The sequence below is a fragment of the Gopherus flavomarginatus genome, chromosome 10 (assembly GCF_025201925.1).
Source record: "Gopherus flavomarginatus isolate rGopFla2 chromosome 10, rGopFla2.mat.asm, whole genome shotgun sequence".
Classification (NCBI taxonomy): domain Eukaryota; kingdom Metazoa; phylum Chordata; order Testudines; family Testudinidae; genus Gopherus; species Gopherus flavomarginatus.
The window spans coordinates 5,933,699-5,961,319 of record NC_066626.1 but is presented as its reverse complement, the minus strand read 5'-3'; the positions used below and the strand labels follow the sequence as shown (position 1 = coordinate 5,961,319).

The window sequence follows — 27,621 nt, the reverse complement described above, 5'->3', positions numbered from 1 at the left end:
CTTTGCTTAGCTTGGTTCTAAACTTGATAAAAGTTAGAGCAGCCTAGGGGCTTCTTTAGTCTGCACCAGCTGGCAGTGGTTCTTGGCAGGACTGTCCGCCAGCTGACAATAGCCAGAGTGCATCAGTGCCCTGGCCATGCCCCTGCCACCAGCAGCACATCCCTTACATCTGGGCTAGGCTCAGGAGTGGCTTAAGAATTGGCCAGACCAGCTTTACCTGGACAAAAAACTTCTCATTCCAGGGGAATTCTCTTCTGCCAAATGGGACCAGAATGTGGACCCTTTGTCTCTGGAGTAGTGCAAAGGGGCTGGATTAGGTCTGATCCAGTGGCTTTAAACTGAAGAGCAAAGGCTAGAAGCAAACCGATACAACTGGACGTGGAGCTTGTTAGGAGCTGTATTTCTCATGCTCCCTGATGTCTCTGATTTGGTCGTAGACTTGTGGAGAAGTATTGCAGTACCCCTTTGATGATGAAATCCCACAAGCAGTAGAAAGCCTAACAAATATTTGCCATTAGATCAATCCTTTCTGTTTAAAGTGCAATGTTTGTAGCTAAGCTCTGACACCGGAAGGTCAGACGGAGTATTAAGGTTGCATTATATAAAGGCAGAGAAATATGTGCTGGAAAGCTGAAGTGGAAAGGTAGGTTTTCCAGAAGAGAAATCATGAAGACCTTATTCGTTTTTGCCCTTGTGATGAGTGTTTGGTCTTGTTCTGGTAAGTTCCTCTAAATAGGAAGAGCATCCATTCTTCCTGGATGAATGACCAATGCTTGTGTTAATTGGCCTGTGATATGTTGGTGTCAGGGTTGCCAGTGTATGACTATGAACCATCCATCGCGGAAGAAGCTCTGCGTGCCTCCATTGGAAGAGTGAATTCTAGATCACAATGGCCAGCCCTGTTTGGCGTCGTCAGGAGCTACGTTAGAGGGGTGAGTGTGGAGCTGGTCAAAAGAATGTCACTGAAACATGTTTGTGGTAGGGAAAATCCAGGAAACATCAACCAATTTTCTTTTGGTTTGGAATGTGCTAATTTTCTTCAAAAAAAAAAAGGTGATTTTTTTTCTTGGGCATTCAGTCAGGGTTTTCAAAAACTAAAATCATGGTTTTTGGAAAACCAAAATATTGTCGGTTTTCAGCTTTTCATTTGCCATAAAAACATGGTTTTGGGTTTTTTTTGTTTTTTTGAGGGACACTTTGAGGAAAAACAACATTTTCAAAATCTTTCACAGAAAAATAATTAGCATTTTCAATTAGCTCTAGAAAAGTGCTCTCCAATTTTGGGTGCATTGTAATGTGGCTCAGTTGAACGTTTCTTGGCCAGCGTTTATACTATTTACTAGATGCACTTGTTCTTATCACTTACGTTAACCATTCGTGCAGTCTAAACATATTCAATCTGTATGTAGTATCATGGCAGCAATTCTACTGGTCATGTGTAGCTGGCACTAGCTGCCTTCAGTGTCTACAGCTTCCTCAGAAAATTGCTTTAACAGGCTCAAGTTTCTTATACTCAATCGTTTTTCCACAATGGACTTTCTGAAAAGCAAAAACCCAAATGTGACTGTCACACCCCGCCCCCCGCCCCCAGCCCCAGGGACATATGCTGTAACTACTGCATTTCAATATAAAATTAAGAGGTTTGCATTCCCGGACAAACCCAAAGCCCCACTGTTTCTAAACTTTGAACTTGGAATGTACCTAATCCTGCATGATGAATGATCCCATAGTTCGTGCTGGAATAAATCTAGCTGGGAAATATTGCAGGTAGCAGGGTTGGAAAATAAGGTGCTGAAAGTGAAAGGGAGATTCGCTGGGTCTGAAAAGCCAATAGGAATGGGAGGAAGAGGAGAGAAGACCTTAATACATATAACTGCAAATGTACCTACCAGTCTTTAAAGTTTGTCACGTTTCCTGCTAGACGGTACTACTCAGCACCTGTTCTGGTAATCGTATTATTATTGAATGCTTACATTGTGAGTAGTGCCAAAAGGAAACAACCAGATTTGGCCCCAAGGTGCTAAGCACTGTACAGACACTCTTTTTAAGGATCTCACTTTGGAAAGTGATTGTTACACAGCTTCTGTGACATTTATACACTAAAATAATGAGATGACAAACTTATAACCTAGCTGGGCATGAATAAACCATGGGGTGAAAGGTAAGTTGCAATCGCAGGGGTAATGAGTGAAAGAGGAAACCCAGGAAAGATTTCCTTTTAGCTCAATAGGGAGCTTTTTTCCTAATGCAATCATCCTTGGGGTTTTTTTGGTTATAACAGATTCCTCATAAATAAGGTAGATACAGGTTAACCGGCACTTGTCTGATTCTCTACCCTTGACAGCTCATTGTTGGAACTGTTTACAACACGCAAAGCAGAGCTGCAATTCAACAGTAGCTTTGCTGTTGGGTTGAAAGGTGCTGATGACGTGTGTGTGTGTGTGTGTGTGTGTGTGTGTGTGTGTGTGATGCATAACCAACCTGACTCCCTCATTAAGGAGACCATGTGAGTTTCCAGTGTTAGCCCTTAGAGCAGGGGTGCCCAACCTGAGCTGGAGAAGGAGCCAGAATTTACCAATGTATATTGCCAAAGAGTCACAGTAATACGTCAGCAGCGCCCCATCAGCTTCCCCCTCCCAGTACCTCCTACCCACTGGCAGCCCCGCCACTCAACGCCTCCACCTCCTTCCCCACACCCCCAGATCAGCTGTTTTGCGACGTGCAGGAGGCTCTGGAGGGGAGGGGGAGAAGCGAGGGCACAGCAGTCTCAGGGGAGGTACTGGGAATGGGTGGAATGGGGGCAGGGCCTGTGGCAGGGGCAGGGGTTGAGCAGTGAGCACCCCCTCACACACATTGGAAAGTTGGTGCCTGTAGCTCCAGCCCCAGAGTTGGTATGCCTATACAAGTAGCCACATATTAACTTCTGAAGAGCCACATGTGGCTCCGGAGCCACAAGGTGGCCACCCCAGCCTTAGAGCTCCAAGGTTTCTTTTGGATGGCAAAGCAGCCACACAGGAAAGCTGATGCCCAGACTCTTTCAAAGCCCATATACTCCCAGAGGAAGATCAATGATCTACAGGGGTGCACTAGGTGTAAAATTCCAGGACTGGGGTAAAAAGGGATCTATTTAATTAAGCAATTTACACTGGCAAGAGACCACAGAGAGTCACTCATGGCAGGTGCTGCTTGAGGCCATCATGCTTTATCTGAGGCTTCTGCAGGAGGAGTTGCTAGTGTGAAGCTTTTACCAAGGAAATAAGATATGGTGCAACTGGTTTATTTACAAAATGTCCACAGGAAAATACCATGACCCAGTCCCTGATATTCTGCTCCCAGTGGGCTACTGACTCGCAAGGCCCTGATTTCTGCCACAATTTGGCAAAGAGGCAATAGTACTGTGTACTTTACACAGAGAAAAAAACCTCAAGCAGTGATCACACATGCTATTGGCCTTTCTTTCTTGTACAGGTTGACCTGTTGGATAACAATGACTACAGTATAGTGCTGGACTTCATTGTTCGAGAAACCACCTGCACTAAAGATTCAGAGAAGGATCCGTCCTTGTGTGACTTCAGAATGGGACGCTATGTGGTAAGCATGCCGGGTCTCCTAGCATGGAAAATACCCTCTGTGTGATTGAATGTGGCCTGGGAATCTGTCTGCTTTTGTGCTGATTATTCAAGGCCTTTGCTAAGCAAATACTTGGCTTGAAGCATTAAATAAATGACATTTGAGGACTGGCCACAATACATAACCTGCTCTAGACTCCTCCCTGCTCAACATGCACAGGGTGGGAGTAAGAGGGGTATTCCATGCCGCATTAGAAAGGACCAGACCAAGCCCATCTTCATTATTTTACTTTGCCTCACTTAACAACACAGGTGTAGTTAAGATGTTTTTTTCACAGCAAAAAATACCCGACTAAAAAATTGCTCCTGCATCTTCCTCTCCATGATGATCATATTTATAAATTCCAAGGCCAGAGGGGACCATTGTGATCACTGAGAATGACTCCTTGTGAGTGGAACCCAGGCCAGAAAACTTCCCTGAATTAATTCCTGTTTTAACTAGAGCAGATCTTTTAGAAAAGCAGCCAAGCTTGATTTAAAAATTGCCTGTGATGGAGAATCCAGCACAACCCTTGGTAAATTTTTCCGATGGTTAATTCTCCTCACTGTTGAGAGACGCTTCTTTTTTCTTGTCCGAATTGATGTAGTTTCAACTTCCAGGCATTGGATGTTGTTGTATCGTTTGTCAACCAGATTGAGGAGCTCTCTGTTATCAAATGTCCAAAGTGTAAGTACTTCGATGCTGATGACCAAGTCATCCCTTAACCTTCTGATTGAGCTCCTTGAGTTTTCCAGTCCTTTAATCATTCTCGTGGCTCTTGTCTGAATCCTCAACAATTCCCCAAGGATATTGAGAAATTAGAGATGACAGAACTGGACACAGGATTCCAGTAGCAGTCATATCAATGCCAAATATAGAGAGAATATAACTTCTCTACTCCTACTCAGGATTCCCCTGTTTATACATCCCAAGGATCACATCAACCCTTTGGGCCATGCGATCACTCTGGAAGCTCACGTTCAGCTGACTGTCCACCACAATGTCCAAGTCCGCCCTGCTTCCCCGGGTAGTCCCCCAGGTAGCTGGTCTGCTACCTGGATGAGCATAATATGAAAACCAAGCTGTTGTTTGAGGATATTTAGGATTCAGTAAAAACCAGTGCTTATCTAATAGTCACTCAACCAGCTAGCACCAGGATGGGGAGGAAGGAAATGTGGCTTAAAGAAACCTCTGCACACAGTCTCCCACTTCTGAGCTGTGCTATATGCTGACCTGTTCCCTGGCATAGAGCAGAGCAGCCCGTAGGACTCCCTGAGTCCTCTATCAGGCAACACTTGTTAACAGGCCAACTGAAGTTCATCACTGGCCACACTCAAGTCCATTGGCAACTAGTCAGTGGATGTTATCATTTAAGGGAGTCCCTGTCCAGTGGCTGAATTTGATGCATGTGTGTGTTGCACGTATTACTATGTCTGTGGTTGTATCCTTATTCAGCTTGGTCAAGTGAAGTACAGGAGGGTTCCCCCAAGTGAGGGAATAGGAATTTCAAACTGTCTTCTCTGCTTTGTGTTGCTTACAGGCAATCCTAATAAATGTGCAAAAGTATGAAAGTACAATATCAAAATATCACCAGAGGGAGCTAAGGGCAATCCTGCAGTATCCCATCACCTAAAATAGGTGTTGTGCTTCAGTCTGTGTGAAACTACCGCTTAATCATTAAAGCCTCCAGTCTGGTGATTAAAGAAGTAATTTAAAAAAAAAAAGGGACTACCACCGGCTCAGCACCATATGGTTCCCCATCTGCAATCTCAGGGCTTGGCTACATTTGAGAGTTACAGCGCTGGTGGTGGTTTTACAGCGCTGTAACTTACTCCCCGTCCACACTGGCAAGGCACATACAGTGCTGTATCTCCCTGGCTACAACACTGCATGTACTTCACATTGACAAGAGGAATAAAGAGAACAGCGCTGCTCTTGCAGCGCTGGGGTGCCAGTGTAAACAGTGATTAATCTTACTATGCCATAACTGACCTATGGAACCTTTCCATAATGCTTTTTAAGTAAAGATAACACTCTTTGTTTTGTTGTGATGCTTCTGTTTGTTTTGTTGTGAACTCAGGGCTCCGGGAGCTGCTTATCTAAAAAACAAACACCAGCTCCTGTTTGCTCGAGCAGAGGGGGATGAATGTCCACAACTAATGTTTGCTTGAGGAGAGAAGCAGCCTGGAGGGGGGATGGCGGGGGGGGGGTCTGTTTTGGAGCAGCTGCTTATCTGGTCTGAAGGCTATTTGCATTTAGTGAATGAGGGAATGGTGGGGGAAGGGGTTGAAACTTTTAAGATGATTGAAGGTTGGTGCTGTGTATCTTCTAGTCCTTAGAACTTGCAAGGCAGGGAGCTGACACAGTGTCAGCTCCAAAAATCCACTCACTCTGTCTCCCCCACGCTCCCTGTCACACTCCGCCCCCATCTTTTGAAAAGCATGTTGCAGCCACTTGAATGCTGGGATAGCTGCCCATAATGCACCACTCCCAACACCGCTGCAAGTGCTGCAAATGTGGCCACACTGCAGTGCTGGTAGCTGTCAGTGTGGTCACACTGCAACGCTTTCCCTACACAGCTGTACAAAGACAGCTTTAACTCCCAGCACTGCACACCTGCAAGTGTAGCCAAACCCTCAGAGAACCAAAGGGATGAAAAGTGCCTCTGAAATGTAGATGGTCATAGAATTTAAAGCCAGAAGGGCCCACCAGATCATCAAGTCTGACCACCTGTATGACTGGTCACTAAACACCACCCAGCCCAACAACCAGAATTAGACCAAAACACTATAGCCTTCAGAAGACTAAATTATTGAGTGGATCAGAAGGGACTGATGTTCTCCCTGCCCTGGAGGAGTTCCTTCTGTGGGGGCTGAGGTACACTGGGGAAGCAAGATGTGAGGCACCTCACCTTAGCGCTGTCCATGCTGCATCTATTCGTTGCTGGGCAGAGGGCAACAGTCTCCAGGGTGTGGGGGTGATGTCTTTCAGGAGCATGAAAGCCAGATACGCCCAGTTCAAAAATGGAAAGACTCCAGAGACTGGTGACTACACTGAACTGCCACAAATAAGTTTTGCTGGAACACCAGAACCAAAGGCTAATCCATGGTTGTGAACAACGTGCTCTCTCAGGTCCCTGCCTTTGGTAGCTGGCTATCAAAAGGCTGTATGACTCTTGATTGAAACTCGTTCTCCAGACAGTTCCAGGAGGCTTATGCCATAGTCTCCACAGCTGTATGGGTGAACTCTATTTTGATCTGTTACAGCAAACGGCCTTCTGCAGAAGTACAGTGCGGGTCTCTGAAGAGCAGATACAGAACTTTGCAGTTTACTGCAGCCAGGATGGTTCCAGCTCAGAATCCTCAAGCAGCGAGGAGGTAAGCAATGGGAAAATTTGCTTGTGCCAGGCAGCTTTGTCTTAAGGAAGATTCCCCTCTGATGCACATGGGCTCGGCTTCCACTACCCTGACTAGGAGTTGCATATGCATATCTGAAGACACCCTGCCTTCATAGATCGTTCCACTGAAGCAGTGAATGATAGAGACAAATGTGGTGATAGCTTTAGGGGGGAAAACAGCCCTTCAGCGCACCACCAGCAAAGAACAAATACTGCCTCTCCCGACAGGGCTCTGTTGCCCTCTCCAGATCTGGAACTTGGCTATTTTGTCTCATGCATCACCCCAGATCAACTGGGATCTTTGATTTTCCCTGATGGATGCCTTGGGAAAACTTGAGTTGCAGACCTTGACACTAATTCTACATTGTTTTGCTTAGTATTTCTAGGCATGAACACAGAGATGCAGATATGCAGCTCTAATAGTCAGAAACAAATACAATTTATTCACCTACACTTCTGTTTTGCTGATCAAGTCATCAGTAGTCCAAGCACTTCATGTTATAACTAAAGCACTTTCACTCTGGAAACAGTTCCACATCCTTCTTTGGTTTTGATCTGCCTCACTCGATTCCTAGACTTGAGTAAAAAATTGGATCAAAATCACTGCGCTCCACCTGGCTGTTTCAAAACCATGCAAATGTGTACATTTTTCAAAGACCTTGATGCAAAACCAGGTTCATCTGGTTGCCAATTTTCCCACTGTTGGACAAACATGTTCCTGCATTTCCAGATTGTAACAAAGCAAGAAAGCAGCTGAGTTCTGGTTGGTGTCATAGAATTACAGAAATGTCTGAGGGGAAGGGCCCTATCTAGCCCATCCCTAAGATTTTCCTAAAATCTAATCGAAAGCTTCCTTGCTGCAGATTAAACTCATTATATCTTGTCCTACCTTCAGTGAAGACAGAGAGCAATTGGTCATCATCTTCTTTATAACAGCCCTTAACACATTTGAAGGCTATTATCAGGTCCTCTCCCCACCCCTCCACCCCAGTCTCTCTTGCTCAGTACTAAATATGATCAGGTTTTTTTAACCTTTCCTCATAGGTAGGCTTGGAAGGATTAGATTTTTGTTGGTAAATGTCAATTTCATTGGCTACACACAAACTGACAAAAATATTTCCGTCAATGTACAGATAGGCAAAGTAAAAAACAATGCTGCTTCAGAATTTCTTAGTTGTGTGTTTTGACATGTGAGATTGGCGATTTGTGTTTAAACTATGACAAAGCTTTAACTTTATATATCTGTCTACTGTCTTTAACCAGGCATTGTCTGATTCCCCCATAATTTCCTGCAACTGTGAACATTTAAATCAATAAAAGTACAAAAAATGCTTAAAAATAAACATTGAGATTATCCATAGGTTTTTTTAATTTCGAATTTGGCCTAGCCTACTCATAGGTCAGGTTTTCCAAACCTCTTATCACTTCTGTTGTTCTTCTCTGGACTCTCTCCAGTTTGTCCACATCTTTTCTAAAGCCTGGTGCCCAGTACTGGACACAACACTCCAGTCGAGGCCTCACCAGCGCTGAGCAGAGCAGTGGTTACCTCCTGTGTCTTACAGCACTCCTGTTAATACACCCTAGAATATTAGCTTTCTCTGAGACTGCATCATACTGACTCATATGCAATTTGTGTCCCACTATAACCGCCAGAACATTTTCAATAGTAATACCACCTACCCAGTCATTCCCCATTTTGTAGTTGTACATTTGATTCCCCCACCCCAAACTGTAGTACTTTGCACTAGTCTTTATTGAATTTCATCTTGTTGATTTCAGATCAATTCTCCAATTTGTCTAGACTGTTTTGAATTCTAATCTTGTACTCCAGTGTGCTCACAACTCCTTATAGGCTGTTGTCCCCCACAAATTTTATAAGATGCTCTCCACTCCATTATCCTAGTCTTTAACAAAAATATTGAACAGTACTAGACCTAGGATGGACCCCTGCGAGACTCCACTAGAGGCATCCTCCCAGTTTGACAGTGAATCATAGATAACTACTCTTTCAGTACTGTTCTTCAACCAGTTGTGCCACCCACCTGGCAGTCATTTCATCTAGGCCACACTATCCCTGCTTGTTTATGAGACTGTCATGTGGGACTTTGTCAAAAGCCGTATTAAAATCAATATATATCATGTCTACTGCTTCCCAGCCATCCACTAGGCCAAAGGAAATTAGGTTGGCATGATTTGTTCTTGACAAATTCATGCTGGCTATTCTTTATTACTCTATCAGCCTCTAGGTGCTTACAAATTGATTGTTAAACTAATATTTGTTCAAGTAACCTTGCAGGTATCATAGTTAGGCTGATCAGATCATCTTTATTCCTCCTTTTAAAGATAGATACTATGTTTGCTCTTCTCCAGTTCTCTGGGATCTCACCCATCCTTCATGAATTCACGAAGACAATCGCCAATGGTTCTGATTGCATCAGCTATTTCCAGAAGTACCTTACAGTGGGTTGTGTCAGGCCCTGCCAATTGGAAAACATCTAACTTGCCTGCATATTCTTTAACCTGTTCTTTCCTTTTCCTGGCTTGTGTTCCTTCCATCTTGTTAATATTAATTGTTAAGCTTCTGGTCACAATTAAGTCTTTTTAGTGAAGACTGAAGCAACATAGGCATGAAACACCTAAGGCCTCTTGATGTCCTCTATTATTAGCTATCCTTGCCCACTTAGTAGCAGACCTACGTTCTCCTTTGTCTTTCTCTTGTTCCTGTGTATTTACAGAACCTTTTCTTAGGACTGGTCTATGTGAGGAAATTAGGTTGGTATAACTACGTGGCTCAGGAATGTGAAAAATCCACACTCCTTAGTGATGCAGTTAAACCGATCTAATCCCCAATGTAGACAGAGCTCGGCTGATGGGAGAATTCCTAGCTATGCTGCTGCAGCACTTTAAGTATAGACAAGCCCTTACTGTGTTTTATGTCCCTTTCTGGGTATAACTCACTCTGCACCTTGCTTTTCTGATTTTGTTACATTTGGTGTATGAACATTTTGCATCACTCTGTTTCTTGTTAATTGTCATGGTGTTTAAAGTTGTGCCCAATAATTATATTCAGAAATGAAGTTTGCATTTCAGGCAAAAGCTTATAGTGCCAGAGGATGAGGATAGCTTGTGCCTGTAGCGAGATGGTCTGGTTCCCTGCCACTCCGGAGAGGGAGAAGCCCCTCCGGACGCCAAAGTGGGCGGTGCCAGTGGAGCTTGCACCTGCCCCCCAGAGGTCTGGGCACAGGACAGGAAGTACAAAAGCCCAACCCCAGAGCTCACTAGAGGCCCAGCTGCTGGAGAAACCAGACGCTTGTGGCCTAGCTCCCAGTGGGGAGACTCCTGCAGCTTGCGACTGACCTGAGGACTGGCCAGACCAGCCGAGGCCAGATGCCGACCAGGCTCCGGAGAGCTAAGTCTGCCTGTGGCAAGCTACACTGGGAAGCTGCCAAGCCTACTACTCGCTGGGTACTCTGAGGAGCCCATGGTGCTCGATTCCTTGGAGGACATGGTCCAGATGCAAGTACTTCTAAAGGGGGAGGTCGGAAGTAACCCGTGGGCAGCCAACCCCAGTCTGGGTTCAGCAAACCCAGACCCAATGTCAGTGTGTTGCAGTCAGGATCCCCACTGACGCAGCAGCAGGTCATCTGCCGCTGCTAGGGCCCTGGGCTGGGACGCAGTGGAGTGGGTGGGCCTGCGTCCCCCCCGCCATCCAATGTGTGGGTGTCAGTCTCCCCATCTCCCAGGTCCTTCGGTGCCATGGCCTGGGCCTCCTGAACTCATTTGTTTGCTCAGCCCCTGCATAAAGGCCAGAGCCAGAGACTCTCGACTGCGCTGCCCTGAACTAGGGCTGGGGTCTGCGGAATCGAGCTGTTTGTTGGTCTCTACCATTGCAGTGGCATGAAACCCGCAGCCAGGCTAGTTCCCCCGAAATAACCCGACGGACGTAGCGAGGCGGTTGGGTTCCCCGCTGCCCCAAACAGGGCCAAATCCCTCTACAGTGCCATTGGTTAAATGTTAGAGTGCAATGAATAACTTGGAGCAAATAAGATTCAAATTTCAACATCTTTAATTTATCAGACTAGCTTGTGACGTTCTTGTGTTCAGTCCCTATTCCAAACTGTTTGGAGAATACGTTCTAGGAATTCACAATCTGTAGCAAGGAAGCAGTGCAAGTTGAGTGTTTAAAATTCAAGCTATGTGGGTAAATTTGGAACACTGGTTCTGTTCCCTGACTAACATGACTCCTACAGTAGGGTTTCAGTGTAAATACTCACTTTTTGGAGTAGAATCCTTTCGGTGAATACTCTTTAACAGTCATTTAAAACTGTCATTTGCAACCATTATTCCGGTCAGGAAACGTAGTTGCTATAGTATTCATGGAGCATAAGAAGCCAAAGGGAAGTGATACCAGAGAGAAAGTTGATACTGGAGAAAAAGGGAAATAAGTTTCTTTCTGCAAAAGGTGCCCTGCAAATCTGCCTTTGGAGGTTATGGTTTAAATCAGGAGTTCCCAGCCCGGCATGTTGTGAATAGGTGTTGGGAGTGGGATGAGGGGGCACATCCACCCTGTCCTTCCCGGTCACACTACCTTAGACAAACCAGGGTGAGGCAGTCTTGCCATTGATTGATTGAAGGGCCAGCCTAGGCCCCAGTGAAGTCAGTTAGAACCACAGAGCACTTGTCTCTGTAGCAACAGGAGAGGGGAGAATTCCTGCTTGCTTATGGGTGGGGTTGGTTGGAAGTGTTGCACAGCATCAGAGAAGCTGGCTTGGAATGGAGAATTTCTCTGGCCATATGTTTGTTACCGTAAACGGCCTGGGGATCAGTCGTCTTCCAACAAAATTCCCAGTGACTTCAGGGGGGCAAGATCAGGCTTATGGCCATGAGATGCTACTGGCAGGCAGGAAGAGAGTGACTGGTATAAACTGTTAAGGCTTTTAGAAAACCCCAAAGGCTCCATGCCAAGGTCCCTAATCTCATTGGTTTCAGAGGTTCTAATTAACAATGGAATACCTTTGAAAAGCTCCTCTGGATTTGGCCGGGGGGTTGGGGGAAGCCTCTATATCCAGGGTCCTTTTTTAAAGGTGATTTCCCTGCATGCCAGCCAGGGCTACCAAGCCAATTTCCCCTTGGACTGGCTGTCCCTTTTTCAGTACTCATATTTCCTTAAGCTGGGTCAGTGATGTTTTTCCCTAATGGAGTTATTTTAAATGAGATAAAATCATAGCAAATCCAAAAGGCTGCCTTTGACTGCTGCTTCCTTTGACAGCTCGGGATATATGCCTTTTAAAGATGTCTTTCCTTTTAGATGATGTTCATGGAAATGATGGTGCCAAACAGAAGGGGTGACAGTCGCAATGAAGGTAAGTAATCTGGGTGATTGACTCTTCGTCGCTCAGAGGTTTGATACTTATCGTTGGCAGCCTAACAGACGAGATTTCTCTTACCTTCTTAACTACCATAGAACCACCCTAACCTAGGCGTAGGTGCTTTCAATTCTTTGATATACTCTTGAGGCAATGAGACTAGGGTGAATGCTCTGATTGAAATGGGGTAAAAAAACCCCAGACTTACTGATCCAATGTAGGGGTGAGATAAGGAAGCATAACTTGAAGGAGTGGCCAATTTGGAATGATAGCAATGCAACCAGGTGCAGGACCAGACTGTTGCTAGCTTTCACAGGGATGGGAGGGCATGTCATTCCGACAGTGTGGAGAGGGGAGCAATCTCAGGCAGTGGTGAGACTTGCCCACCAGCACAATCTCTTTCCAAGCTTCCCTGGGCAAGTGTTCCTTTACCCTGGAACTGAGCAAGGAATTGATATTTTTTTTGGTTCAGTGGCTGAACTGGGGATAAAAAAGCTTACTTTCAAAAGCTGAATTTTTTTCAGGGTTTTCTTGACAAAATAAAAACAACTGAAAACTTCCTCCGGGTAGAATAAAACACTTTGAATGTTGATTCAACTTGACAATTCTGGAATGGAATGTCGATTTAACCTTTTCAAAATTGGTTTTGGGCTGAAACTATTTGCCAAATTTGAACTGAATTCATTAATAGCATTTTTTGGGTGAATTTATTCTTTGCCCAAAACACTTTATACTTGCTAGGCCAATATTTAATAGCATGGTGTATAGATCTTTCCATATTTACATCAAGTCTGTACATCATGATGTTCACCTCATCAAAAGTCGGTATGTGCTTTTTCCGTATGGAGTTGGGCCCTGACTGTCCTAACCCTTACTCCGATGCTTTGCGGGGGGTGTCCTGCTCAAACTGTACATGAGAATGCTGAAGGGACCCACTAACATTTCACATCCTTTTCCAAAAGCTCAACTTGCTCCTGAGGCCTTCTCTGCAGGGAGAAGACGCCAGAGCTATAAAGCTCAGCGCCGATCCAGTAAAGCCAACTCCTACACATTGAAATAACCCCACTCAGGTAAATACACTTGCTTGAATATGCCTTCTATCAAGGTATGTCCTGGGACTTCAGAGGCTGATTGCTTAGAATAAATGACCTCCTGCGAATATAGGAATCCATAAACTGTGACTTGGCTACTCGTGGCTGGAAGCCAGCCTGTCCTGGCCTTTAGGGTATGTCTACACAACAAGCAGTAGCCTGCGGCAATGAGTCTCAGAGCCCGGGTCTACAGACTGGAGCTGACAATAGCTGTGTAGATGATTGGGCTCTGGCTCTGAAGCCCGCTCTGGGATCTGAGCTCCTGCCTCAGCTTGAACATCTGCAGCTATTTTTAGCAGTACAGTGCGAGCCCCAGTCTGGACCCAGGCGCCCAGACTCGCTGCTGCTCATACAGACGTTACTGGTGGGAATGCCAATGAGACAAGCAAGAATGGAAACAGCACTACCGCTGTGTTACTCAGGGAAAAAGAAATACTTGCAATTCTACAACGCAACAGCCAAATTAAGGGAACACCTTCACATGATGTGCTGTCTAGTCCAGTGTGGAAATGAACTAATAACTAATGAACACTAAACTGAAGTGTCACAGCAAGCAAAGAAACTATATGAAAAGATGGAGTTTGTCTGTAGCCCATCCAGTCTGCTCTCTCATCCAAATGTAATGGTTTGGCAGTCTCTTTAATTGCCCCCTCTCTCATGCCCCCACATTTTCTGTGGGCCTGGCAGGCATTCAGGAGTGAATAGCTATTCCGATGGTTAGCAAAGATAGAAAATGTGGCAAAAGACCACCTTGGCTTAACCACGAGATCTTGCGTGACCTACAAAATAAAAAGGCGTCATATAAAAAATGGAAACTAGGTCAGATTACAAAGGACGAATATAGGCAAATAACACAGGAATGCAGAGGCAAGATTAGAAAGGCAGAGGCACAAAATGAGCTCAAACTAGCTGTGGGAATAAAGGGAAACAAGAAGACTTTTTATCAATACATTAGAAGCAAGAGGAAGACCAAGGACAGGGTAGGCCCACTGCTCAGTGAGGAGGGGGAAACAGTAACGGGAGACTTGGAAATGGCAGAGATGCTTAATGACTTCTTTGTTTCGGTCTTCACTGAGAAGTCTGAAGGAATGTCTAGTATAGTGAATGCTTACGGGAAGAGGGTAGGTTTAGAAGAGAAAATAAAAAAAGAGCAAGTAAAAAATCACTTAGAAAAGTTCGATGCCTGCAAGTCACCAGGGCCTGATGAAATGCATCCTAGAATACTCAAGGAGTTAATAGAGGAGGTATCTGAACCTCTAGCTATTATCTTTGGGAAATCATGGGAGACGGGGCAGATTCCAGAAGACTGGAAAAGGGCAAATATAGTGCCCATCTATAAAAAGGGAAATAAAAACAACCCAGGAAACTACAGACCAGTTAGTTTAACTTCTGTGCCAGGGAAGATAATGGAGCAAGTAATTAAAGAAATCATCTGCAAACACTTGGAAGGTGGTAAGGTGATAGGGAATAGCCAGCATGGATTTGTAAAGAACAAATCGTGTCAAACTAATCTGATAGCATTCTTTGATAGGATAACGAGCCTTGTGGATAAGGGAGAAGTGGTGGATGTGATATACCTAGACTTTAGTAAGGCATTTGATACGGTCTCGCATGATATTCTTATAGATAAACTAGGAAAGTACAATTTAGATGGGGCTACTATAAGGTGGGTGCATAACTGGCTGGATAACCGTACTCAGAGAGTAGTTATTAATGGCTCCCAATCCTGCTGGAAAGGTATAACAAGTGGGGTTCCGCAGGGGTCTGTTTTGGGACCGGCTCTGTTCAATATCTTCATCAACGATTTAGATGTTGGCATAGAAAATACGCTTATTAAGTTTGCGGACGATACCAAACTGGAAGGGATTGCAACTGCTTTGGAGGACAGGGTCAAAATTCAAAATGATCTGGACAAATTGGAGAAATGGTCTGAGGTAAACAGGATGAAGTTCAATAAAGATAAATGCAAAGTGCTCCACTTAGGAAGGAACAATCAGTTTCACACATACAGAATGGGAAGAGACTGTCTAGGAAGGAGTATGGCAGAAAGAGATCTAGGGGTCATAGTGGACCACAAGCTTAATATGAGTCAACAGTGTGATACTGTTGCAAAAAAAGCAAATGTGATTCTGGGATGCATTAACAGATGTGTTGTAAACAAGACACGAGAAGTCATTCTTCCGCTTTACTCTGCGCTGGTTAGGCCACAACTGGAGTATTGTGGCCAGTTCTGGGCACCGCATTTCAAGAAAGATGTGGAGAAATTGGAGAGGGTCCAGAGAAGAGCAACAAGAATGATTAAAGGTCTTGAGAACATGACCTATGAAGGAAGGCTGAAGGAACTGGGTTTGTTTAGTTTGGAAAAGAGAAGACTAAGAGGGGACATGATAGCAGTTTTCAGGTATCTAAATGGGTGTCATCAGGAGGAGGGAAAAAACTTGTTCACCTTAGCCTCCAATGATAGAACAAGAAGCAATGAGCTTAAACTGCAGCAAGGGAGATTTAGGTTGGACATTAGGAAAAAGTTCCTAACTGTCAGAGTAGTTAAACACTGGAATAGATTGCCTAGAGAAGTTGTGGAATCTCCATCTCTGGAGATACTTAAGAGTAGGTTAGATAAATGTATATTAGGGATGGTCTAGACAGTATTTGGTCCTGCCATGAGGGCAGGGGACTGGACTCGATGACCTCTCGATGTCCCTTCCAGTCCTAGAGTCTATGAGTCTATGAGCTCCATGGACAGGTAGTGACTGGAGGTTACTGCCATCAGATAGCTTTTGGGGAGACTGTGTCGTGTTTATGGGTTTAATCCCCTTCCACATCTCCAAAACCAACTCCACAAATAAATCCTTGACTCAGTAGGCTAGAATGAACTCTGGTGTTCAGTCCTGCACTCTTCCATCTCTACCACTTTTCTCAACCTGTCTTGGTTGATACAGGGGAAATTTCTGTCAGCAATATAGCACATCATGTATAGTTAGGGCCTTTTCAATTGACTTTGGCTCTGGATCATATCCTTGTTGAGGTGTCTCATGTGAGGGCACATCTTAAATGCTATCTCTCTCTTGGTGAGTTGTGACTGTGTTCCTGCTGTGTAGCCATGTTTGATTCAAATACACACACAGGTACAACTTGACAGCCATTCAGACTGTTCTAGGAATAAAGGCTAATGTAAAGCTTAATCTAGACCTGCGGGGTCGTCTAATGGCTGAAGCACTGGACTGGGAATCATGGAATCATAGAAGATTAGGGTTGGAAGAGACCTTATGAGGTTATCTAGTCCAGCCTGTGCTCAAAGTAGGACCAACTCCAACTAAATCCGGGGTTCTCAAACTGGGGGTCGGAACCCCTCAGCGGGTCCTGAGGTTCTTACATGGGGGGTCACAAGCTGTCAGCCTCCACCCCAAACCCCGCTTTGAATCCAGCATTTCTAATGGCATTAAATATATTTAAAAAGTGTTTTTAATATATATGGGGAGTCGCACTCAGAGGCTTGCTATGTGAAAGGCGTCACCAGTACAAAAGTTTGAGAACCACTGAACTAAATCATCCCAGCCAAGTCTTTGTCAAGCTGGGCCTTAACCTCTAAGGATGGAGATTCCACCACCTCCCTAGGTAATCCAACCAGTGCTTCACCACCCTCCTAGTGAAATAGGATGAAGTGTATACTCACCCATGAAAGCTCATGCTCCAATATGTCAGTTAGTCTGTAAGGTACCACAGGACTCTTTGCTGCTTCTACCAAAATAGTTTTTCCTAATATCCATCCTAGACCTCCCCCACTGCAATTTGAGACCATTGTTCCTTCTTCTGTCATCTACCATCAGTGAGAACAGCCTAGCTCTATCCTCTTTGGAACCCCCCTTCAGTTAGTTGAAGGCTGCTATCAAATCCCCCTCACTCTTCTCTTCTGCAGACTAAACAATCCCAGTTCCCTCAGCCTCTCCTCATAAGTCATGTGCCCCAGCCCCCTAATCATTTTCGTTGCCCTCTGCCGGTCTCTCTCCAATTTGTCCACATCCTTTCTGTAGTGAGGGGCTCAAAACTGGACACAATACTCCAGAAGTGGTCTCACCAGTGCCGAATAGAGGGGAATAATCACTTCCCTCGATTTGCCGGAAATGCTCCTACAAATGCAGCCCAATATGCCGTTAGCCTTCTTGGCAACAAGGGCACACTGCTGACTCATATCCAGCTTCTCGTTCACTGTAATCCCCGGGTTCTTTTCTGCAGAACTGCCACTTAGCCAGTCGGTCCCCAGTCTGTAGCAGTGCATGGGATTCTTCCATCCTAAGTGCAGGATTCTGCACTTATCCGTGTTGAAGCTCATAAGATTTCTTTTGGCCCAATCCTCCAATATGTCTACATCACTCTGGGCCCTATCCCTACCCTCCAGCATATCTACCTCTCCCCTCATCTTAGTGTCATCCATGAACTTGCTGAGGGTGCAATCCATCCCATCATCCAGATCATTAAAGAAGATGTTGAACAAAACCAGCCTGAAAACCAACCTCTAGAATCATAGAATCATAGAATATCAGGGTTGGAAGGAACCTCAGGAGATCATCTAGTCCAACCCCCTGCTCAAAAAAGGACCGATTCCCAACTAAATCATCACAGCCAGGTCTTTGTCAAGCCTGACCTTAAAAACCTCTAAGGAAGGAGATTCCACCACCTCCCTAGGAAACCCATTCCAGTGCTTCACCACTCTCTGAGTGAAAATGTTTTTCCTAATATCCAACCTAAACCTCCCCCACTGCAACTTGAGACCATTACTCCTTATTCTGTCATCAGGTACCACTGAGAACAGTCTAGACCCATCCTCTTTGGAATCCCCTTTCAGGTAGTTGAAAGCAGCTATCAAATCCTCCCTCATTCTTGTCTTCTGCAGACTAAACAATCCCAGTTCCCTCAGCCTCTCATAAGTCATGTGCTCCAGCCCCCTAATCATTTTTGTTGCCCTCCGCTGGACTCTTTCCAATTTTTCCATATCCTCCTTGTAGTGTGGGGCCCAAAACTGGACACAGTACTCCAGATGAGGCCTCATCAATGTCAAATACAGGGGAATGATCACATCCCTCAATCTGCTGGAAATGCCCCTACTTATACAGGCCAAAATACCATTAGCCTTCTTGGCAGCAAGGGCACACTGTTGACTCATATCCAGCTTCTTGTCCACTGTAACCCCTAGTCCTTTTCTGCAGAACTACTTCCTGGCCATTCAGTCCCTAGTCTGTAACAGTGAATGGGAATCTTCCGTCCTAAGTGCAGGACTCTGCACTTGTCCTTGTTGAACCTCATCAGGTTTCTTTTGGCCCAATCCTCTAATTTGTCTAGGTCCCTCTTTATCCTATCTCTAGCCTCCAGCGTATCTACCACTCCTCCTGGGGCACTCCACTTGATACTGGCTGCCAACTAGACACTGAGATATTGATCACTGCCCGTGAGCCTGACAATCTTGCCAGCTTTCTATCCACCATACAGTCCATTCATCCAGCCCATACTTCTTTAACTTGCTGGGAAAAAATACTGTGGGAGAGGTATCAAAAGCTTTGCTAAAGTCAAGGAATATCATGTCCACCACTTTCCTCTCATCCACAGAGCCAGTTATTTCATCATAAAAGGCAATCAGGTTAGTCAGGCATGAATTGCCCCTGGTGAATCCATGTGACTGTGCCTGATCACCTTCCTCTCCTCCAAGTGCTTAAAAGTGGATTCCTTGAGGCTGACCGGTCTGTAGTTCCCTGGGTTCTCCTTCTTCCATTTTTAAAAAACTGGCCCTATATTTGCCTTTTTCCAATAGTCTAGGACTTCCCTTGATTGCCACGAGTTTTCAAAGATAATGGCCAATGGCTCTGCAAACACATCGGTCAAGTCCCTTAGAGTCCTTGGATGCGTTGCATTCAGCCCCATGGACTTGTATATGTCCAGCTTTTCTAAATAGTCCTTAATCTGTTCTTTCACCATTGAGGGCTGCTCACTTCCTCCCAATACTGTGCTGCCCAGTGCAACAGTCTGGGAGCTGACCTTGTCTGTGAAGACCGAGGCATTGGGTACTTCAGCTTTTTCCACATCATCTGTCACTAGGTTGCCTTCCTCATTCAGTAAGGGGCCCACACTTTCCCTGGCCACTTTCTTGTTGCTAACATACCTATAGAAACCCTTCTTGTTACCCTTCACATCCCTTGCTAGCTGCAACTCCAGTTGTGCTTTGGCCTTCCTGATTACACCCCTGAATGCTTGAGCAATATATTTATACTCCTCCCTAGTCATCTGTCCAAGTTTCCACTTCTTGTAAGCTTCCTTTTGTGTTTAAGCTCACTGAAGATTTCTCTGTTAAGCCAAGCTGGTCGCCGGCCATATTTACTATTCTTTCTGCACATCAGGATGGTTTGTTCCTGCACCCTCAATAAAGATTCTTTAAAATACAGCCAGGTCTCCTGGACTCTTTTCCTCCTCATATTAGCTTCCCAGGGGATCCTGCCCATCAGTTCCATGAGGGAGTGAAAGTCTGCTTTTCTGAAGTCCAGGGTCCATATTCTGCTGCTCTCCTTTCTTACTTTTGTCCAGATCCTGAACTCAACCATCTCATGGTCACTGCCTCCCAGGTTGCCACCCAATTCTACTTTCCCTACCAATTCTTCTCTGTTTGTGAGCAGCAGGTCAAGAGGAACACGGCCCCTACTTGGCTCCTCCAGCACTTGCATCAGGAAGTTGTCCACAACACGCTCCAAAAACTTCCAGGATTGTCTGTGCACTGCGGTATTGATTGAAGTGCTCCATCAGAACTAGGGCCTGTGATCTGGAAACTTCTGTTAGTTGTCCAAAGAAAGCCTCGTCTACCTCATCCTCCTGTTCTTGTGGTCTATAACAGACACCCACCACGACATCACCCTTGTTGCTCTTGCCTCTAAACTTAACCCAAAGACTCTCAACAGGCTTTTCTCCAGTTTCATACTGGAGCTCTGAGCAATCATACTGCTCTCTTACATACAGTGCAACTCCTTCACCTTTCCTCCCCTGCCTGTCCTTCCTGAGCAGTTTATACCCATCCATGACAGTGCTCCAGTCATGTGAGTTACCCCACCTAGTCTCTGTTATTTCAATCACATCATAGTTCCTTGACTGTGCCAGGACTTCCAATTCTTCCTGCTTGTTTCTCAGGCTTCTTGTGTTTGTGTACAGGCATTTGAGATAATTAGCCAATTGCCCTACTTTCTCAGTATGAATCAGGTGGCCTTCCCTGTTGCACCCTCCTCCTGGTGTCAAGTATCAGACAGGCATCTGATGAAGTGGGTATTCACCCACGAAAGCTCATGCTCCAAAACGTCTGTTAGTCTATGAGGTGCCACAGGATTCTTTGCTGCTTTTACCTCCTCCTGGTGTTTCCTCTCAGTATCCCACTTCGCCACTTACCTCAGGGCTTAGGTCACCGTCCCCCAGTCAGGGGCAGCTCTAGGTATTTTGCATCCCCAAGCATGGCAGGCAGGCTGCCTTTGGTGACTTGCCTGTGGGAGGTCCTCAGTCCTGCGGATTCGGTGGCCGCCTGCTGGAGGTCCACCGAAGCTGCGGGACCAGTGGACCCTCCGCAGGCATGCCACTGAAGGCAACCTGCCTGCCGCCCTTACAGCGACCGGCAGAGCGTCCTCCGTGGCTTGCCGCTCCAGGCACGCGCTTGGCGTGCTGGTGCCTGGAGCCGCCCCTGCCCCCAGTGAACCTAGTTTAAGGCCCTCCTCACTAGGTTATCAAGCCTACCTGCGAAGATGCTCATCTCTCTCTTTCTAGCAATTCTTCTTCCTGGAACAACATCCCATAGTCCAAGAATCCAAAGCCCTCTCTCTGAAATCACGCATTTACTTCCACAATTCAATGGTCCCTACCTGGGCCTTTTTCTTCAACAGGGAGGATGGATGAGAACATGACTTGTGCCTCAAACTTCTTTATCCTTCTTCCCAGAGCCATGTAGTCTGCAGTGACCCGTTCAAGGTCATTCTTGGCAGTATCATTGGTGCCCATGTGGAGAAGTAGGAAGGGGTAGAGGTCTGAGAGCTTGATCAGTCTCTGCATATACTCCATCACATTGTGAACTCTAGCTCCAGGCGAGCAGCACACTTCTCGAGTTTCCCGGTCTGGACGGCAGATGGATGACTCCGTCCCCCTTAGGAGGGAGTCCCCGAGCACCTTCATCCATCTCTTCTTCTTGGGAGTGGTGGTCATGGAACCCCCATCCCCAGGACAATGCATCGCATGCCTTCTGGCCGATGTGGTCTCCTTCTGATCCCTTCCCTCAGACGACTCTTCCAAACCATTCTCTGCCATAGTACCTCTGCAGAGAGCCTGAAATCAGTTTCTTACATCTATCTGCACTGGGGGTACATGGGTTCTCTTCTTTCTTCTTCTGGAAGTCACATACTGCCAATTTTCTTCCCCGTTCTGCACTGCCTTCTCTGATTCTTCAGCATGCTGTGCCTGCAGTACCAAATGCTGACTTGCATCAGAGAAAATGAAGATTTTCTGGATAGAACACAGGATTGATACTTGGGTCTCTAGTCCTTTAACCTTGTCTTCCAATATGGAGACCAGCTTGCACTTACAGACAAAGTTGCTTCTATCCTTCGGGAGAAAGACAAACATGGTACATCCTGTGCAGGTCACAACAGCCCACTATTCATATTGTCTTCCTTCTAAGAGCCTCTTCACATGTTGTATTCACTGCTCACAGAAGCCTAAAAGGCAAAAACTCTATGGGAACTCCCTCCAGCTGAACTCCCTCTGTTGGCTTCTCCTCTGTTGGCTGCTCACTCGGTTCACAACTAGCTGCTTTTTTATAAGGCTGCTTGTTCAAAGCCGTTGCCCCAGTTCAAAGCCTTCCCTCCAGTTAACCACTCAAGGCTCACCTGGAATAAAGCACTCCCAGTTCACACTTTTCAAACAACCATTCACCCAGTCAAACAGCCCCTGCAACTAGCTCCAGTCAAACAAATGGTCACAGCAGACAGACACTCAGATATTGACCCCACCAGCTCCCAACACAGCCCCCCTAATGCAGCACTAGCCTTAGCTCCTCTCGGACTGTTTCCAGACAAACTCCCTATGTTGGCTTCTCCTCCGTTCGCAGCTCCATCACTGACCTGCTCTGTGACCTTGGGCACATCCACTTCCTGTGTCTGTCATGTCTATTTAGAGTCTAAGGTCTCTGGATCAGCCTCTTTGAATCCTGCCTTAAGGCCCTACTGTCATACAAACCATTACCTCTGTATTACAGTATCGAAGAGAACAAAGAAGCAGTGTAACTGCATCAGCTGTTCATTACACCTCCACCTGCAGTCTAGCTGCAACAGTAACAGTATTTTAGAGTCTAATTAATGCAAATAACAGTGAAGGCGCAAGCAATTCATTGGCTTCAGTAAGTCTTGCATTGCACAAACTGCCTTTGCTAACCTACTTCTGAGAGGCTGCGTGGGAGTCGTTCTAATTGCTGCTGCTATTTCACCCACCATATCATGCGACAGAGAAGTTAATCTAAAGGAAAGTGGCTTTAAATGAGATGAATGTGCACACCATGGAGATAGCTGGTTCGTATTTTAAACACTTTCAAAGTCCGCTGCTGTTCTTTAAGCAGAAGAATCTTTCTGCAGGATAAAAGATGGCCTATGTGCAGTTCCTATGAACCATGTAACCACAGCATGATTGGCACCGTTGCTGACACCTTGGGCAGAAAGAGCTAGGATACCAGGCCATATGTGAGGAGACTGATCTAACTTTTCTGGTTTGGAAAAATGATAGTTTTAGACAAAGATTAATGTCAGTGAGTCACTGACAAACCCCAAGCAGCTGTTGGATCCTGAGCCAGATTCTTGTTTAAAATTACACGGACAGGGAGACTTACTTTTTCCTTCAAACAAGAGGTCAGAATTAAAAAGAGAAAACCCAGTACTCTGCTAGATCGGGGTTTGTTTTATTTCATCATGCTATTTAAAAAATAATGCTGTCCCTAAATCTGTGCTCTTTTCAAGTCACAAGTCATGTCAAACTGACACACCGTTTTAATTAGTGCTTTTCCTTGTTACATAATCTTTGACCTAATTTCTTCCGACTTCCATGGTCAGGCTGCAGCGTCCTTCTAGCATGCAATTTATTTTCTTCTAGCTGGCTTTTTTCCCATTACAAGGCTCAAGATGACAAAACTAAAGTTGAATCAAGAGTAAATAAAAGGTCTGATTTCCCTTAATGTTCTAAAACAAAGATTAAGATAAATCCAACTGTCTGTGGTTGGACTGTGAATTTATTCCAATGAGCTCAGTGGAGTGGCACCAAGGATGAATGTAACACGTTCATCTATAGACCTATGGCAGGGGGCGTGTGTTAATTTGTATCATTTGTTTTTAAAAACTTCTTTTGCTCAGATCTTGCATTAGAAATACTGGAGTTTCTTTGATTTTGCTGGCGAACTATTGAAATGACCTCAGAAGGGTTAAGAGACTGTAAGAAGCATGATTGGGAGGGGGAGAAGTGTGTCAGACTGCCGAAAACATCTGTGTGCATTTTCAATAGCTCTCTAAACCAGCTTCTGCTCAAATTTGAGAGGGAGGGAATGATTCTCTTTGAATGAATTCACATCCCTTCTCCTTTTAATCTAAAGAGCGCAAGGTCTCCCAAACCAGTTCTTTAGTCCCCCAAGAAGTCATCTAGATAAAACAGTAATATCACCAATATTTTGTGTTCCCTAAGGTATAAAGCGTACACTCCCCACCCACTCCCATAGTAAAACCAACCACAGCTGAAAACAAGCAAGCAGGAAAACATCCTTTTAAAGGAAAATAAAGCAAATGGAGAGGAACATATGACTCTTAAAATCTTACCTGCTTTCTTTCTTAGGATCAGCTGAAAATGTTAAGCTGCTAATGGTAAATATGGACCAGAGACCCCTCACCGAGGGCTAGGCTTTGGATGTTCCAAAGGTCAGAGGTGTGTGGATCAGGAGTTTTAGGAGGAGATTGTCAAAGCCACAAAGGGCTGTGGAGTGCCTGCTTCCCCTTTGTGCCTCTGGAAATCTCTCTTTGCTGGAGTCAGCTATGAAATCTGCAGCTGGGCTTGTTTTCTGAACCCCTCTCATGTCCAGGGTTGGGCGTGTGTCCCTGAAGTTTAAGGTAAAACAAACAAAGCAACAAGCCCCTGATTCTACTTCAAGTAACCTGTAGGTCATCACTGTTACTAATGTGTTTTCTCTGGGTTAATCACACCAGGGCAGTCTCTCCTTAAATCAGATTGGGTCCAAAGCAAAGTAATGGGGGGTTTGAAACATAGGCAAGGCCAGATCTTCAGCTGGGATAAATTGCCATTGACTGCAATGAAGCTGGGCATCTGACTCACATTATAGTAGACTCTGAATACAGGAGGTAATTGAGAAGGGATCGAACAGAGTGGATAAGAGTGTGCCAGCATAGAATAGGGGATTTTCCAGCAATGAAAGAGCCAGCCTAGCCAATCGTGGACTTAGTCTTATGCGTGTTCTTAATAGGAATCCTGGATGAAAAATACAGAGAGGATCTGAGAGCTGCCCTGGTCCTTCTAGGCAAAGGATAGTCCCAATGCAGGATGCGTCATGTTTCCAGGATGTCGGAGGAAAAGACGACATCCCTGGTGTCCTCATTAAGACACCACCTCTTTAGGCACAGCGTTGCATTCTTCATAACTCAGTGCAGAGCCCTGGGTTATCATTCACTTCCCCCCATCAGCAGGAGGTTTGTCTCTGTTCGGTAGAAAAAAAAATTCCCTGCAAGCAGGGAGCTGCTGCATAATTGATGAGCTCGGAGTGAGTGTTCATCTTGGCACAGAGCCAGAGCCAGGGCCCTTTATTTCACCATTCTGCAACTTGGGTGAGGTGGCAGGCAGCAGCCAAGATCCTGTTTCCCTGCAGCGGTTGTCCCTTCCCCTGCAGAATCTGTTCTTGCTACCTCTGCGCTCTGTATCCGATACCCCTGGCCTGCTTATAAACCTGAATGCCACGGGCTGCTTTCTGCAGGAGAACAAAGCCCAGGTGACCTGGCAAATGGAAGTGTGGCTACAATAGTCCACGCCAGCTGTTCTGAAGACTTGTCACTTTCTCTGCCATTCAGAAGTCGAGGAAACTGTCCATGTGACTTTCCAGAGTGTGCCCGTCCCTCTTGGACCCGTTATCTAGAGGTCTTTGCTCTTGTTGTTTTCTAGGAATTGCTACTGCTCCCTGGAGACTCAGAACTAGGTTCAAAGCCTATTGAAGCCAATGGCAAGGTTCCTGTAGGAGAACACTTCAACCTCCCTGGCCACACTATAGCAGACCTTAAGGTCGCCATCCTGCAGCAAAAAAACTTCAGGACCAGACTTCAAAGAGAAACTGCTGAGCTTCAGTTCATCTGCAAATTTGACACCATCAGCTCAGGATTAAACAAAGACTGTGAATGGCTAGTCAACTACAAAACCAGTTTCTCCTCCCTTGGTTTTCACACCTCAACTGCTAGAACAGGGCCTCATCCTCCCTGATTGAACTACCTCATTATCTCTAGCTTGCCTGCATATATACACCTGCCCCTGGAAATTTCCACTACATGCATCTGACGAAGTGGGTATTCACCCACGAAAGCTCATGCTCCAAGACGTCTGTTAGTCTATAAGGTGCCACAGGATTCTTTCTGCATTTACAGATCCAGACTAACACGGCTCCCCCTCTGATACTTAAGGTTCCTTTTGACTCTGCAGTTTGGGGGGCCTGATCCAAAGTCATTGATTTATTCCCCGGCAAAGGCAGACTGATGGAAGCCCCATAGTGTTTGCCCGCACTGGCAAGCTAGCATCTTTCATAAGCACCAAAGATTAAATCCATGTTTACCCCCACAACTGATACGTAGCCCAGGGAGTGGTGATGTCTGCTTCCTCCCATAGGTGGGGAGTTGCACACCGAGAGGGCCACGGCTAGCCCAGAGAATAGCTCTTTGTCCATAATCCTGCAGTCCTTCTGGTCTCTGAGACTGAGTGCTGCTATTTCTCTGACCTGGACACCTGTTGGTGAGAAACTGAGTTGAGGCCACAAACTTGTTCACACAGGCCAGCCAGTGGCCATTAGCTGGGGCGGGGGGGGGTTGTGCCTTGGTTGTTTTCTCTTATTTATAAAATGGTCATGTGCAGGGAAATGCTTAGAGATGAGATTTCTGGTTATGATTACACCATGAAAATGTGGTGGAGCATGCTGGAGACATGCTCATGTGTTCCTCCAGAAACACAGTGGCCTTTGATTTACCTGCATTTCCCATAAAACCTGGCACTATGTTATGACCAGAAAGGGCTCCTCCTTTTAGACTGTCCATTGTACTGCTAATTTTAGTTCTCTAAAGCTGTTTTAGGTAACTTTATACATTTTGTATTGTGATCTCTTTGGTTTTGCCTAGGTTAGCCAAACATGGTGTTGCTATTTGCAAAAGTTTGAGGCACTCCTTTGTAGGCATATGAGAGAGACAAGGTGGGTGAGGTGATATCTTTTATTGGGGAGAGGGACCTTGTAGGACTGGCATTTCAGCATACCTTTGTGAGCAATTGCCATGGAATATTATAGACCCTCTTTACTGAACACCAGGAATGTGAGATGGTGCTGCAGGGTGTGAACTGATGTTGATGCTAAAGGAAATAATTTGTAGCTGGTATGAATACAGGTTTATACACGGTCTCTTTCCTTAAGATGTGTGTGATTAGGTTTTGTTAACACTGAATGCTTTAACTATGATTTCTTTTCTTTTCTTTTTTTAAAGTAAATTGAAGATCCAACAGGACCAGAAGCCAAAGAACCAGCACATGAAGGAGGAACTTGACAGCAATTGACTTTATTACATCAGCAAAAGCTATTCTGTAACATATTGACTCCCCCACGCCCCCCCAACACTTTCCATTTCATGGCAAATGTCCATTGAAGTGCACACACAAATGTGTGGAAATGGGCATTCGATCGCATTGCTGTATATTGGGGCTCATTTAGAGAGGGGTCTCATGCGCCTAGCATAACTGTCTCCAATGTGTGGTGCATCGTCTCATAATGGTGCTATTAAAGGATCCTTATATGATCTACATGTGCTGGGTGGCTCACTGGCCGGCGACACTCATCGCTTTCTGTTGCACTCATTACTAACTC

The 27,621-nt window shown here is 45.4% G+C and overlaps 1 protein-coding gene across 1 annotated transcript; it reads left to right on the top strand.

Annotated features, from left to right (window-relative positions):
* The first annotated feature begins 666 nt into the window (after window positions 1-666).
* Window positions 667-27,321, top strand: SPP2 (secreted phosphoprotein 2). The gene is made up of 7 exons (XM_050916589.1): window positions 667-718; window positions 808-932; window positions 3,469-3,591; window positions 6,876-6,986; window positions 12,315-12,369; window positions 13,335-13,442; window positions 27,245-27,321. Exons 1-6 carry the CDS (start codon window positions 667-669, stop codon window positions 13,430-13,432), a joined length of 564 nt encoding a protein of 187 aa, XP_050772546.1. The 3' UTR covers window positions 13,433-13,442; window positions 27,245-27,321.
* Window positions 27,322-27,621: the final 300 nt, after the last annotated feature.